The sequence below is a fragment of the Capricornis sumatraensis genome, chromosome 16 (assembly GCF_032405125.1).
Source record: "Capricornis sumatraensis isolate serow.1 chromosome 16, serow.2, whole genome shotgun sequence".
NCBI classification, from domain to species: domain Eukaryota; kingdom Metazoa; phylum Chordata; class Mammalia; order Artiodactyla; family Bovidae; genus Capricornis; species Capricornis sumatraensis.
The window spans coordinates 10,100,718-10,117,367 of NC_091084.1; the positions used below are offsets into that span (position 1 = coordinate 10,100,718).

General features: G+C 40.9%; 1 protein-coding gene across 1 annotated transcript in view; it reads right to left on the reverse strand.

The window, feature by feature from the left end:
- Positions 1–3,339: 3,339 nt before the first annotated feature.
- Positions 3,340–16,650, reverse strand: part of ARHGAP42 (Rho GTPase activating protein 42) — a 337,489-nt gene continuing 324,178 nt past the window's right edge. The window contains exons 22-24 of the mRNA XM_068988830.1: positions 15,422–15,484; positions 3,929–4,008; positions 3,340–3,428 (exon numbers count right to left, since the gene is read on the reverse strand). Coding sequence (XP_068844931.1) covers positions 3,340–3,428; positions 3,929–4,008; positions 15,422–15,484 — 232 coding nt within the window. The remainder of the gene's footprint in view (positions 3,429–3,928; positions 4,009–15,421; positions 15,485–16,650) is intronic.

Below are 16,650 nucleotides of genomic sequence, written 5' to 3' on the forward strand. Positions count from 1 at the left end.
GACAGAGGAGCCTGGTAGGCTACAGTCCATGGGGTTGCAAAGAGTCGGACACGACTGAGCGACTTCACGTTCACGTTTCCTGGAAGAGCCATCAGGTGAGCCACTGTTGGGATGCCTGGTTATATCCATTCACAGTGCGAGGCACAGAGAGTGCATACAAGGGTAAAACCACTCCCATCAAACAAGGAGAAATGGTACTTCCTCATGCCTCACAGACTTCAGAACGATACAGAGATCATTTCACTGCTCAGGCATTTACACAAAACAAAAAGCCTTCACTCAACTGACTACTGCTTATAAGCCAGCAGATATGGTGCAAGAGTCACCTGTGAAACACAGCAAGGTTTTGTACTCAAGGCTATCTTCATCTAACAGGTGAGAGGACTGACTTGGACTCATTAGTCTCACCCTCCTTGTTCCACTGTCAGAAGTGATTAGGGTGCCCATCTGGCCTGTTTCCAAGGTGTGGATGTGGCAATTCTGTGGTATCTTCATGAAGTCTCTGAAAGGCTATGGTTTCATTACTGAAACACTGTTGTCATTTCAAATGTGATCTTCTTGTAGTGACTGACATGTACCTTCTGGTGTAATGAATATTCCACGTGATCAGAACACATGCCCTGATTTTCTCAATGTTCATAAATACTTTCATCTGTTGGAAACATTTCTAGGGAAAAGCAGCTTCATTTGAGCACTAGCATAGGGCCATGACTTGCTTCCACACACAATCAATGTGAAGGGAAAAGAACCATTCTCACAAATCTGTGAGATTAAAACTTCAAACAAAAGCACACTTGGAACAAGCACTTTTGCAGCTTGTTTCAAAAAAGGGACCATATCAAGTACTGTCACAATATATGACTCACCATGAGGAAGGAGAGGGGCTTCATGCCCATGACTTTTAGAGCAAAAGGTTTAATTCCTCACTGAGCATCTGTAGAATTAGCTCACAGACAACTCAGAGGCAGGAACATGCTGGCCCATGTTAAAGGAAAATGAAGGTTGAGATTTCTCTCTGCAGCAGTAAGTGAAGTAGGACTCTGAATCACTTTTCAGAGTCAAGTTGGTCTTTGAAAGAAAATCAATTTGCCTTAAGAGACTCTAATTTAGCAGGATGCCAGATGCTAGCAAGGGTGCTTAAACTGAGGGTGTTGTGGATGAAGGGCCTGGTCCTTTAGGGTGGCTACCTCTGTTCCAGCAGAGGGCAGTCAGGATGTCAGCAATGCAATTACTAAGGACCACCAAGGATCTAGAGGTCAAGAAGCTCTAGCGACACATAATCATAGTGTACAAAAATCAACAGTAGCAGGTAAAAAAGAAAAAAAAGAGACAAATGTACCAGATATTTTCATTATATTACTAATTTTTACAACATTAAATATTTTCCATTTCTTTATTTCCATACTGATATTTATTTCCGGTTGTAATTCTGCCTACTGTTATTCTCTTTACCTTTAAGTCCTAATCCACTATTCCATTTTAAATTTTAAAAGCTCCAAGGCATAGTTGTGTATGTGTATGTATATAATTTAACCTAATAACTCTAGAAACATTAACTTAAAGTAGAAGAGATGGAGATTACAAATCAGTATCATGTAAAAAGAACTGTCTATAGTCAATACCTGAGTGTCTATACAGTGAAGAACTTTGAAGTAGCATGTACAATACTGTGGCCAAGGGGGCCAGTGCTGTTGCAATTGATGGCAGAGAACCAGCTTTTGGGAATCTTGAGAAGAAAGGCTCTTTGCCACATGCAGATATGTTAGAAATAATATGAGGATTATTAAATAGAAATAATAGAAGAAGTGGTCAACATATGACCAGATAATTATGGTATATATAAATGGACAGTAAATACCTATTTCTATGCTCTAAAGATACAGTGAAATTTCTATTAAAGGCTGTAAATCAAAAGGCATAATGGAAAATTATATATGATTTTATTCCTGCTAAAGATGATGAAATAATTTCAAAATAATTTAAGAATCTTGTACCTTTATGTAAAGATTTTGCCTCAACTAATCATAGACTTTAGAAGGCATAGTGTTCCAACCACTGTCTTAATACATCATCTTTATCATTTGGAGCCAAAAGGGTATCAGTAAAATCCTTGGACACAGAATAACAAGCAGAATTTAAGCTGTATGCTTGTATCCTGTACTTTTCCATCGTTTTCCTATCATTGTAATTATACGTTTGTGATACCATTATAATGATTCTAGCAGAGGATATGTGCATATCACTTGTCAGTATTTATATGTTAATGGAATAAAATTTCATAAAATCTCAAAGTAATACAGACAGTTTTAAACATCCTCCAAACCAGGGATCAGCAAACCATGACCCATAAGTCAAATCTGGCTTGCCATCTGCTTTTGTATGGCACATCAGCTATAAATTTCTATTTTTAAATGATTTTTTAAAAGTCAAAGAAGCTTAATATCTTATGGCACAACAGATTCAAAATTTCAGACTTCAGTGTCCTGAAAGAAAGCTGTATTGGTACACAGTCACACCCATTCACATGTTGTGTGTGACTGCTTTCCACTACAATGGCAGTATGGACAGTGTGATGGAGACAACAGGTCCTGCCAAGCCCCAAATATTCACTATTAAGCTTTTGCAGAAGTAGTTTGCTGATCCCTGCTCTAAGCCCATAGATGGCATCTGGAAGGCTGGACAGAGTGTTTACAGCGGAATCAGTGTACGACTTAACTTGGTTTCATTTACAGACACCATATACATTATTACTTTTGAATATTATCATCTACTTGGAAAACAAATAAAAATAAACTTATGTTTAAAAAAACCCTTATTTCCTTGAAATGTTTAGGACCAGCAAAACAATCATATATAAAACCAGTATATTTTTAAGAAAAAATAACAAATGAACAGTTTAAATTACAATTTTTTAGCAATGATTTCAGGGTTTCTCAGAGAATACCAGACAGTAAAGGGCAGGTCTTAAAAGTCTTATAGCAAATTTCTGGTTTCCAAATTTCTGGGATATAGTACTTAACACAGTATTTGAGATTTTTATAAATGTTTTGAGAGACATTGTGGAGAGTTACTTAAAAAAAAAAAAAAAGCAAGGGATGGGGATAAGCTATTTCAAAATAAGAAATCAGCCCAAGATAAAAAAGAATGGCATGGCAAACAATTTAAACATTTTTTCCCTTTTTGTTAATAGAGCTACATAGTCTGCTTTGGAAACTGGCTAGAAATGGATTATTTTTCATTTTAATGGGCTGATCCTCATATCTGTGTCAGATAAAAATCATAGCACTTATTTCTTGTTACCATGGATACCATGAAGATACTGCCGTCCACTAAATAGCATTAGAGGAAGACAACATAATTTTCTGGGACGAGTCCTGTTTTGCCTTCATAAGTTGCCTTCAACCATCCTGGTTCCACTGATGGGTACACTGACAAAGATAAAAATACATTAATAAATATCACTCAGTCAATATTAGCTTCAAATAATTACACACACAAATGGGTAAAAATCCACATCAGATTTTATGCATATACTTAAGCTGTCAAAACAATGTCACAGGACCTGTAAAGCTGTAAATGCCTTTTGCATTCATATAACTAATCACTACGGTCGGGAAGATCCCCTGGAGAAGGGAATGCCTACCCACTCCAGTATTTTTGCCTGGAGAATCCCATGGATGGAGGAGTCTGGTGGGTTACACCGTCCAAGGGATTGAAAAGAGTCGGACACGCTGAACAACTAACACTTTCACTCTCTATCTCTCTCTGACACAGGAGAGGAAATCTGTTCCAGAGGAATTTGATGTGTTTACTTGCACAGCTACAAAAGGCAGGGCCTGGGCTGGATCCCGAGTCTCCTATTCTGCTTTAGACTGCTCCTTCGTCCTTTCATGATTGTAACCTTAGCGCGGGGAATGGGTGGACTTACCGTTGGAGAATAGCGCCCCCTGTGGGAAGGAAAGCTCATGGCTGTGCTCTGCTTTACAGGAGTACATGGCTTTGGCTTGGCTGAAAGTGCAAGAGGCAATCTGTGAAAACCACAACACTCAAGGATGTTTGCACTGGACACTACTCTTAAAAAATGACTCTAGTTTTCAGTTATAATTGAAGCATAATACACACAGGGTGCACACAGAAGCGTGCATAAGTGCATTTCATAAAGTGCACACACCCGTGTAACCAGAGCACACCGATAGCACAAACAAAGCCTTTCTCATGTTTCCAGGCAATGCTCCCAAGAGTAACCACCTGGCTTAGAACAAACGAAACAATCTAGTTTTAAAGAATGCCAGGATTTGTTAGTATTCTGCTAAAGAGGCTATTTTTCAGCTCCACAGGAGTTCACAGGTACGTTAAAGCACTATGTATTTACTTGCTACTTTAATTTCAGAGTATCAGATGTGAGCTCCACATATTAAAAGGCCTACAGGGTATGGAAAAGTAAGTGGGCGTGCTATAAGAAAAACAATAGGATAAGCTGATGATAAAGGGGAACCAACAACAGCCTCACTGTCAGGTAGACATGGAGACATGTCTTTGTAAACCACAGTATACGCAGCTCTTTAAAAGGGAAGCCAGTACTCATCTCCGACATCTGTTCCCATATGGGAGTTCAGTCTTCGTGTAGGCAGATACTCTGGCTTTTTTTTCAACAGGAGCCAGAATTCCAAGTTTTGTATGAGATCTCCTTAAAACGATCTGAGCTAACACTAAAAAGCCATCCTCTGAGGCTGCTAACCAAGTCATATAATCAGTGAAGTTGCCTTTACTCTGCAACAGCCGACGACCTGACTACACTCCTTCTCACCATCTCTCCTTCAACCAGAGTCCGAGCCAAGATCATCTCTACCATAGCTCACTGAACGGCCCCCTAACTTCTTAAATCCTCCGTGTTTTTTCCTCTCCTGTCCCCTTGCCATCTCTTCTACACAGAGCAACCAGAGGGCGGTTTGAAAGGTTTTGATGATCACGTGATTTCCCTGAAAACAACCTGTCAACTGGTTCCCAACTCTGGCCTCCACGCTGTGCCTAACCAGGCGCCTGCTGGGCTCTCCTGCTTCTCCTGAACCTGCCTCTATGCACCTGCTGTACTTGAGTCACACTGGCCCGCCTTTTCCTCTTCAAACACGCCAAACCCATTCCCTCCTCAGGGCCAGCTGAGATTCTTCCTCATCTTCACTCAGCTCTGGCCTTCTAGTTTACCTTAAATCTCCTGAGTTTCACTGAAGGCCAGGTCTTCTCTGCAACACACTCTAAACAGCTCCCAGGTAACTTTCACATTCCCCTGTTTTAAGTCTGAATGGTACTCTGTTGTCGTTGTTGAATGTAACCTCTATGAACAATGCCTGATGCTAACTAGTAACTCAGTAAATATTTGCTGAATGAATGAGTTAAAAAAAAAAAAAGCAGGGGGAAGATGTTGTGGTCTCCAACCTCTTCGGCAGCAGGGCCGGGCTTCATGGAAGACAATTTTTCCACAGACTGGGGGTGGGGGGTGAGGAACGGTTTCAGGATGATTCAAGCACATTACATTTACTAAGCCACCACCGATCTGTTAGGAGGTGGAGCTCAGGCGATAGTGAGAGCAATGGAGAGCAGACATAGACATAGACGGGGCTTCTCTCGGTTGCCCACCGCTCACCTCCTGCTGTGCAGCCCTTCCTGAGGGGTTGCCGCCCGGTATCAGTCTGTGTCCTGCAGGCTGGGGTCCCCTGCTCTGGCCTCTTTTTTTTTACATGATGAGTCCTTTTAAAGATTCAAGGTACCCTGTCTTTCCTGCCTGAGGTCCCAATACTTGATTTGCAAAGAGGCATCAGCAGTATTTGCATTTGTATGCTCTCAAAGCAACAGTGTAACAAGATGATTACATTTCTCTGTTGGAACAAAACTCTGCATCTTATCTCCATACTTCCAGAATGAGGCTCGGTCACCTGAACCAGGGTTTCCAAGTGGCTACTGAAGATCAGAAAGGTTAGCGAGGAGAACTATGGCCCTGCCCCCAGAGTCTTTTTCACATGAGGTGGGTCTCAGGCTGCACTTTCAAGAACTTGGCTAGGAGAGTTTGCAGCAAGCAGGTTTAAGAAGGACCACCAGCCCACACAACCCCACTTTAAAAGAAGAGCTGATGAAGTGGACGCAGCCCGAGAAGGACAGAGTTTCATACTGAAGAGGAGCCATGAGTATGCGTGCTGCACGTGGGTGTGTTGCCTGACAAGGGCTGGGGGCAAGGAAAGGGTGCTGCCAAGTTACAAAGACTTCTGATAATGAGACTCTGGGGACCAGACGTAGAAAGAACGTTAGTTTTTCACAGAAATCTTCCAGTCAAGTATACTCATTTGATCTGATATAATCTGGTGTATCTTGATCTGATATTCATAAAAAGAAAAATATTCTTCACTATCATTTATATATGGAATCTTAGGAAAAAAACAACAAATGAATATAACAAAACAGAAACAGACTCACAGACACAGAGAACAAAGAGCTGTTACCAGTGGGAAGAGGAAATGGGAGAGGGGTCAAACAGGGGTGGGGACTAACGGATAAAAATTACTTTGTATAAAATAAATAAGTAACAAGGATACACTGTACAGCACAGAGGCAAATAGCCATTATTTCATAATCACTTTAAATGGAGTATAATGTACAAAACTATCATATCACTATGCTATAAACCTGAAAGTTATATAATATTCAGTTTTTAAAAATGCATTTTCCAGGGACCACTCTCAGACTTACTACACTAGAATCTCAGGTATGCGAGTGGGGGTTGGGGACTGTTATTTAACAAATATAACCTTAGGTGATGGTTCTTTTTTCTGAGCTTCACTGAGATATGATATATGAATAAAAACTGGATATATTAAAAAATAATTTTATCTGATATCTGATACAGTTGAAGGTTGCAGAACCATTTCTCTAAAAATATGTAAAGACTTTTTGTCAGATTTTCTAGCAGCAATGATTTCCACCAATAAATACTGTCTTATTACCTTGAATCATTAAAATAAATTAAGAGATACATAAGGAAACAAATTCCAGGGTTATAGAAATGTTTAAGATGTAGTAAATCTTGCAATGATATATCTCATACTTCAAATGCAACCTAATTAATTTAGAATAATATTTTAGATATGAGTATTGTATGAGATTGGATGGTGAGGGAACACACGCAGAACAATGTCACTAAATGAACGGATGCGTTAAATGTGTCAAAATACACAGCACAAAGTCATATCTGTTGCAACTTTCCAATTATCTGTGCATGTGACTTAAACAACCATAATTTTCTTCCATTGAGATGTGTAACTACAGGTTACAGCTCAGTTCAGAGCTCTGATGATTTAATGTAGAACTCTGTGACAGTGGAGTTTTCTTCCCAGGTGCTAATGCTTTTTCTTTTACTGTCTTGGTGTATTGAAGAAGACGTGAAAATAACACTGTCACCTATTGAGTCTCTGTTCACAAGATTCTAATATCTTTTGAAAAGGATTTTGAGGATCCTGCTTCCTGTCGCATTGGAGAGTAAGGTGATGATGCTCGCTATCCTGAAAGCTCATTTCTTCCCTTATAGGTTTGAAGATGATCTGTCCACAAGCCCCATTCCTAATACTAAACGTTGTCTAATGCCAATGAGTGAACTCACACAGGCTTGACAAGGTCAGTGTGTGAAATTCACAATACTCATCTTAATCATAAGCAAAATAAAAAATTCACCACATCAAAACTGATGCAATGTTTTCTGAAGGGCCACTTAACAATGATACATGCGCACACACACACATATGCCATCTCTCACATATATTTTTTGTATGCTAAGAATTTCACTTCTGAAGAGAGCAGGAATGCACTTCTGAGGGAGTAGAAGATATAGTCAAAAGGGTAGCAAAGAAGTAACATACACAACAGCAAAGCTAAAAATAAACAGATCGCAACAATCTAAGTGTTCATCAGTAGAGACTTTAATAAATAAATTATGCCAAATTCAATAAATTAGTAGGTAGTTATTATGAATAAAGCTACAGAAGAACACATACATGAGCAGTATTAAGATGTAAGGCAAATATTTTACAGAAAAATTAGTCACTGGAAAGACCTTTAAACTGACCAAGATAATTTGCAATAAATACTCATAAATAATGCAATAAACACACATTTACTTCTTGGTCATTGGTTGGAGATTTTAAAAAATTAGTTACACACCCTTTTCTTAGGTTTTTGTCAACAAAAATGAGCTGTTTCTGGCTTGGATGTCTTAGTGCTGGATGCCTCAAAGCTAATCTCTCATGGGAACTTGTAGAGTTAAAGCTGCTATGTCAAAGAAAGAATATTGCAACTCTAATAAAAATGAACTGAACACATGAATAACAAAGACTTTTAAGGTTAAAATGTTTATTTTATCTATTTACCCAGGAACTCTGTTGAGCGTCTACTTCGTTGGGCACCAATGTAAGAGGAACACCATGAGCACCACCTTCGTGGGTCCTTTTCTGTGTTCATTACAGAGGAGTGGGTCTCTAAGTGCTCTCAAGGGAATCTGGAAGGAGGGGCAGGCAGGACCTGAGAGGCACTGCTCTGACAGCTAACGGAACATGTATGAGGGTCCATTTATTTTCCACTATGCCAGATATTAGGGCTTCCCTGTGGCTCAGACGGTAAAGAATCTGCCTGCCATGCAGGAGACCCAGGTTAGATCCCAGGGTCGGGAAGATCCCCTGGAGAAGGGAATGGCAACCCCCTCCAGTGTTCTTGCCTAAAGAATTCCATGAACAGAGGAGCCTGGAAGGCTACAACCATGGGGTCATGAGTCAGACATGACTGAGTGATTGACACTTTCATGGGAGATATTTAGGAGATTTGCAGAAACGTAAAATAATGTGAGTTCTCAAGTTCCAGGCAATGAGCATCATTAAGGGACAGAGCTGACTACAGCATGGCGGCGGGGGGGCGATGGGGGGGGGGCGCGGTGCACGGGAACAACAGAGGAACATACTTCTGTGTGGCTTAACTCAGGGGAGGAGGAGAAACAACTCCTGTTGTCTTAGAAATATGATCTTTGGAAAAGGGAAGAAATGGGAAGGTGAGACCCTATGAGGACCTTGGGGGCTGGCACATAAACTTTCTAAGTAGGTTTTACAGAAAACAGTGATCCCCATATACTGGGGGTCTTGTGATCATCCAGATGATTTCGGTCATACAATGAGTTTGGACTTTGAAAGGAAATCTACATATTTCCCTGTCTAACCTCTATAATGAAGAAATGAAGGTCAAGAGACATTAACATTATGGAAGAGTCAGGCTAAAACCTACATCTCCTGATTGCTGACCTAGTGAATATCTGGTGAATCCACTTAAATGTCATCTGTAAAATCCCAAGATAATGTCACTGAGAAAATCACTTCTACTATTAATAACAGTTGACTGTTAATGAGAGTGGATAATCACATCTACACAGGGCTATTGTTTTGTTTTAGTTATATGAACTTATTTTTATTTTAAATAAATTCATAAACATTTAAAAATTTTCTCAGCTTAAATTTCTAATACCACAAGTTTTAATAGATATAATTCACATAAACAAAAGCTCCTTGGGGATCTTCAGTAAGTTTTTTAATTGTGTGTTGTTTTGAGACCAAAAGCTTTTGAGAACCACTGTCAACTGATAAGATTAAACGGCCGTGCATCAAAACGCAGTTATTCTTAGGGGATGAAATGAGTGGTGGTTTTCATTCACTTTTTTAGCGTTTTATTATTTTTCATATTCTCTTAAAAACAGAAAAATCAAGCTATTCTTCCTAGCCATGGCTTCCTTTGTCTTCCTTATGAGTGTTCTATCCCGGGTGTCTTACATGCGTCACTGTGCTCTGAACCAGTGACCTACAGCCTTTTATTTATTTACTTTAAATTGTGTATTTATTTATCCAGCTGTGCTAGGACTTAGCTGTGGCAAGTGGGATCTTCAATTTTAGTTGTAGCATTAAATTGCCTAGCCAGGAATTAAACTGGGTCCCCTACGTTGGGAGCACAGTCAAAGCCACTGGACCACCAGGGAAGTTCCTTTACAGCCTTTTAAATGGACAAATTCACCAGCCGGGAAGACTGTGCTGAGGATTGTTTTGTAACTATAAAAAAATTTTTGTTTTTAGATTATTGTAACAGAAAATTTGATTACTTATAATGAGTCAAGCATTCAATTCTTAATTAATCCTCTTAATTCTCAAGCGTGTAATTCTCAATTAAACCTTCAGAAGATACTAGTATACCTTGCCTAAATTATACTACTTTAAAGTGTATTTCTCCACTGCCCAACTCTAACTGATTGAGACAGAGGTGAAAGCTTTAAGGGTCCTGTTTTCCGTAGACTTCTGTAATGCTGAGACAGAGCCTAGTTCCATTTGCCTCTTGAAAGCATTTTATAGGTTAAGAGAAACATTTAGTACTATGGCATTTTTCTCTATTCCAATGGCTCTCAAAGGTTTTGATATACATAAGGATCCCTTGGGGAAGTTGTCAAAAATACATATTCTCTAGGCCTCAGTCTCAGACACTACAGTGTATAGAGTCTGAGCAAATTCAAGAATCTTCATTTTAACAAGTCTGGCACATCAAATTCCTTTGACAGAGAGAGTGGCCCCTCCCACTCCACTGAACCCAATTTCTGAAATGTTTCCAGTGAGGTCTTAGAGGTAAAAACCAACGCCCTCCTCTAATGATCTCCTTGACCTTTTGTTAGCACCCATCACTGAGTAACCCCACCTTCATCTATGCAGTGTGGCTGCTGTGCAGAAGTCTCTCAAACGGCATCAAGCTTTATGCTCTCTCCGGGTTCCAGCTGCAGGTCTCTCACTGCCTCTCAGCGCTCCTCAGCATTCTCAGACAACGGGGCTAAAACTTTCCTTGCCTTTCTGTGTACTCACACAAGCTGAACTCAGAAGCTAAATCACCATTCTTTCTTGCAGTCAGTCTTAAAAACCTAGAATCTTCTTTACCTGTCTCTCATTCCCAGTAGCAAAGCAATTGCTCAACTCTAGTTCTAGCCGTAACATTCTCCTTACAGTTTATCAGGCTTTTGTTAATGTCCTAATTAAGGTCTTTTAAGTATCACCTGTTCCATCCTAAATGGTTTTCTTCCCATCAACAACCTCCTAGAGAAGCCACCTCAATTATCTGATCAAGTGTGTCATTGATTAGATCAGCTCTTTGCTCAATGACTCCCAGAGCCTGCAGTCAATCCAGAGGTGTTACTTTTCTGTTGCTCAGGACCATCCACTAAAATCTCCCAACTGTGAATTTCCCATAATGGCTGGTCTCCCTATGACCCACTACTTGTTCATCCTTCTTTGAGGTCCAATTCAAGAGTACCCTAAGTTTCCCAGAAGGAAATCAAAATAGGTATTGTGGGAGGTCAGTAAGGGAAATATCCTCACTTTCTGTTGTTCAGTTGTATTTAATGGTACAAAAGGGTTTCAAGTGACTGATAAATGTCCAAATACCCAATACATATTAATTAGAGGCTTGAATACCTTAAGTAGTTTCAACGATAATAGTTATAACAATATTAGCTATTATTGCAGAGGCAGTATATGGAGAGCTGACTGTGTACTTCAAATACATTGCTTCCTACACTGATAATCTGTCAAAAAGGGAATCATGACCTTCACTTTATAGATTAAAAAAGTGGATTTCCCAGAGTTCAGACCAAGGTGACAGAGTAAGAGAATGTGGAACTCATCTTCTTCCATGAACACATCAAAATTATATCTAAAATTATATGTGGAACAATTCTCACTCAAAACTAACCAGAAACTGGCAGAACTCCTGTACAGCCCAGGCTGAAACATACACACGTAATGAAGGGAAGAAAAGCATCTGAGTCAGGACTCGTGCCCCTGGGTGGGGACTTGTCCGAGACTTGTCCAGGAAGTGAGCACCTGAGCCACAGCCTGGGAGCCCCAGTCCTGAGGTCTTGAGTGGGAGAGAAAACCCTGGCTGGCTGGAGGGCTGGGGGAAGCCTGACTCCTCTTCAGAGGGCAGGAAGGAGAGAGGTCGACCCTCGCAGTTGCGATCTCTTTGCTCAAGCCAAGCAAACACTCTTTTTTGCCACTGACTCCCCATTCCGGCACAGCTCTGACTTCTCCCATGACTAGGGAAGAGACTCAACTGTGGGGTGCACAGGTGAGCCAGTGCCCGGCAGAGCCTGGGGGTACAGAGCGCCTACGCCAGCAGTGGATCAGAAGCTACCCAGACCTCTGACGGTGGCTGTTCCACCACGGCTCCTTCCCACCCCAGCCCATGCACACAGGGTCCACGTGGGCCCTGCTCACCCTATGAAGTCAGGCCGGTGAGCTGGCTGTGAGGAACAAACGGGGGTTGCGCCAGAGGCTGTGGCCGAGCAGAGCCATGGGCATCTGCACAAACAGCGCATCGGGCCTCGGTCTGCAGCTGACATGGGCTGGGAGTCAGCCCGTGCCCCACCTGCGTTAGCATCTCAGAGGCAATGATCCCAGTGCAGAGAGAGAGAAAAGCACACACGTAAAGGGTGTTCCTTGGCAGGAATGATGCTAAAGCTGAAACTCCAGTACTTTGGCCACCTCATGCGAAGACTTGACTCATTGGAAAAGATTCTGATGCTGGGAGGGACTGGCGGCAGGAGGAAAAGGGGGTGACAGAGGATGAGATGGCTGTATGGCATCACCGACTTGATGGACGCTGAGTTTGAGTGAATTCCCGGAGTTGGTGAGGAACAGGAAGGCCTGGCATGCTGCGATTCATGGGGTCACAAAGAGTTGGACATGACTGAGTTACTGAACTGAACTGAAAGGGTACAGGGCTTCCCTGATGGCTCAGATGGTAAAGAGTCTGCTTGCAACGTGGGAGACCTGGGTTCGATCCCTGGATCAGGAAGATCCCCTGGAGAAGGACATGGCAACCCACTCCAGTATTCTTGCCTGGGAAATCCCATGGACGGAGGAGACTGGTGGGCTACAGTCCCCGGGGTTGCAATCAGTTGGGCACGACTGAGCAACTTCACTTTAAAGGGGACAGAGCCAGGTCAGGCCATCAGGGCTTCTGCTCCACGAAAGTGAGATCAGCCTCAGTCCCTGGCAGGGCAGTGCCGGTCACTGAGCAGAGGAGAAACTTCACTCACACTCTGCAGAGGCTCTGGTTCCTCCAGCACAAGCTACACCCCCGAGGAAGCTGAGAGCAGCCAGCACATCCTGAGAAAAGAGGTGAATCAGGTCCATGTCAAACCCACCTCTTCCTACAAAGGCACTGGACACACACAGTCTGTAAAGGGATGTGCCACCTAAGCTTCCCCTTTGAAGGCCTAAAGAGGTAACTATTTTACCTAAATGCATAAAGGCAGACAAAGTTAAGTAAAATAAATGGACAGGTGAAAAGTTATGACACTGTCCACAAGTACTGCGGATTAAGTCTTAATCTTCAGTCTATCAGTGAGTGAGCTCTAAATTTATGCTGACAGCTTATTAGAAGTGGATTTAGAGTATTTGGAATGTAAAAGTATGTTTTAAATGCACAGGATGAGTGTTGAACATGTGAGTAAACTTATTGTATATCAGCTTCATTAATTTACTGTCATACTAATTTATTTCATTAATACCTTGCTGTCTTCAACCTCTTAAAGGATTATCTCTTTGATTCCAGTACCTAATAGATTGTTTAGAGTTTCCTAATATAAGGGCTCCATCTAGTGGAGCAATTCAATCATTTTTGCAAGACAGAAGGTAGCAAGGTTAAATCCCTTATATTAAGGCCTGACAGTGGTGATAATTTCAGGGAAATGTTTGTTCTCCTGCACAGGGCCTAGTTTTCACCCTACCTTGATAAAAAGGCAGAGATAGAGGTAAGGTACATGCAGGTATGCTGGGATTTGCTATATAAAGGCATTAACCATCAGTAATACACCGAAGTGGCTCTCCTCTAAAAACACTAATTTACGAGTGCGCTTGCTAAGCTTTTGAAAACAGAGTTTGAAGTTTATTGTCGCTAGTAAGTAGGATAAGCCTTATATTGTGTAGGTGCTTAAGAACTGCTGAAAAGGTCCACATACTTTTAATTTTCAATAAAAATGCTATGGCTGAATAACTTCTAAAAGAACTATATTGTAATACTTTAATCATATTTGACTCCTTTCCTTCACAGCCTCAATTAACTGGTTGTGGCAAGCTCAAAATTTCCTGAGTACATCAAAAAAAAAACACCACAAACTAGGTTAGTCCTTCAAATGTTCCCATTTATACTCCCTTTCAAAAAGCATTTATTGAATACTTGCAACATGCACTAGTTGCTGATGGTAAAAAAAAAAAAAATCCATTAGTTTAGACATATTCAAAATTAAAACCAAAGTCTAACGAAGATGAGAGAATCAATTTGTACTAAGGGGAGAGGAAGCAGGAACCTTAGAAGCAAGCAAATGAATAGCAGCAAGACATAATAATTCATATCCTGTTAACAATGGAGCAGAAGGTAAAATCTGGAAACCCTGAATGAAGCAGAGTACTCAAACCCCCACGCCGCCTGGGGTAATCAGCTCCCCAGCACCACAGGCCACTGAGAATGAGCACAGTCTGGACCTAGAGACTGTCACACTGAGTGAAGTCAGCCAGCCGGAGAAGGGAAAGTATGGTATGGCATCCCTTATATGCGGACTCGAAAAAGAAATTACACAAATGAACTTACTTACAAAATAGACTTAGAGAATGAAACCTATGGTTGCTGGGGCGGGGGGGAGGAGGAGGAGGAAGGGACAGTGAGGGAGTTTGGGATGGACATGGATACACTGGTATATTTAAAATGAACAATCAACAGGACCTACTGTACAGCAGAGGGAACTCTGCTCAGTGTTATGTGGGAGCCTGGATGGGAGAGGGGTTTGGGGGAGAATGGACACGTGTATATATGGCTGAGTCCCTTCGCTGTTCACCTGAAACTATCACAGCATTGTTTGTTAATTGGCTATACCCCAATATCATACAAAATTAAAAGTTAAAAAAAAAGAAAAAGTATGCAGTTTTGGTGCACGTTCATGAAGCTTCTTACAGGAAAAAAAAACAAAAAACATTGAATTTTACAAGACCAAATATACATTTGAAAAATTTCAACAAACTGTCATCGAAAGTCTTTGGTGTACAGAGTTATTGCAACTTGTCTTTTAGAAAACCTGCTTGTTTAGAACTCTTCCTTTGTGAAGGTTTTAACAAACAAGGCACGGCAGTAACACTGTGAGATGCTAAATGCTATATATATGGTCACCATTTATTCCCTTGTCAAGATACAGGAGATGTGAATTTGACCATTTGCAAAAGTGAGGAGCAGAGCAGTCAGAGACGGCCTGCCACGTCAACACAAAACCATGTCACCACTATTTTATGTTTTTTTTACTGGGAAGTTGAGAACTTACCGCCCAGAAGAAACTGGCTTAACTGAACCAGCGTTTTCAAACAGTTGGGCCTTTGCTGCCACACTGAAAAAGAATTTCAAAATGCAAGTTTCATTAAAATCCATTAGAGAATCACACAGCTCAAAGTGAAATTCAGAGTTAGCAGTTAACGAAACAAAAAAATGAGTTAAAAATTGTCCCCAAAATATGAACTGAATTTTAACTGTTTTAAGTTTTAATATAGAAGTAAGTTTTAGATCTAGTTTCTAGTTCACTGAGTACCAGATGGGAATAAACCTGTATCTTCTTCCTCTGGGGACTGCACTGTCTGCATTTTTTGCACCCCAGAAAACTGGGGAAGCAGAAGAAAAGGAACCTTTTATCTCCCCACTCCACCTCTGGATGTCCTGCTATTGACTCCATGGAACCACAAGGGTAGAGTCACATCAACAAGACGAAACAAGAGCTGCTTTGTATTCTCATAGTTAAGACAATACAAATTCAATAACTGTTTCATGTATTTTTAAAATATTTGACATACTTCCTATAAAGTGAAAAGAGAGAACTCTGAAAATATGATCAATAAGTCAATTTATGGATTCAAATCTTGTTTCAAAGCATGACAAGGGAAAGGCAACTATATGAAAAGTGAGACTAGAGGGTAGAATGGAAGGACTTAAAACTAATGTAACCTAGCTAATTAGATAAGTTCCTATATTTACTAGATGAGAATATAAATTTCTTTGAATGATGTTTTAATGAACTAAATATTTAAAACCTACCTTATTTCTTGAATTGACAAGCGTTTCTCCCAGAACTGAGTCATTTGATAATCTGCAGGATCATTTTACATCTAACGCAGAACAAACACTCTCTACAATTTAAGTTCTATTTTATCAGTAAATCACAAAACTGAAGCTCTTCTCTTTCCCTCACAAAGAATCAAGTTTATATTTTCTCATCTCCCTCTGGGCTTCCCTGGTGGCTCAGACAGTAAAGCGTCTGCCTGTAATGCGGGAGACCCAGGTTCGATCCCTGGGTCGAGAAGATTCCCTGGAGAAGAAAATGGCAACCTATTCCAGTATTCTTGCCTTGAGAATTCTGTGGATTGAGGAGCCTGGTAGGCTACAGTCCACGAGGTCGCAAAGAGTCAGACACGACTGAGCGACTTCACTTCACTTCACTTCATCTCCCTTTACACATCTGGCTTAAAATTCATTTCCCTTAAGGGCTAGAACTATGCACCTGGA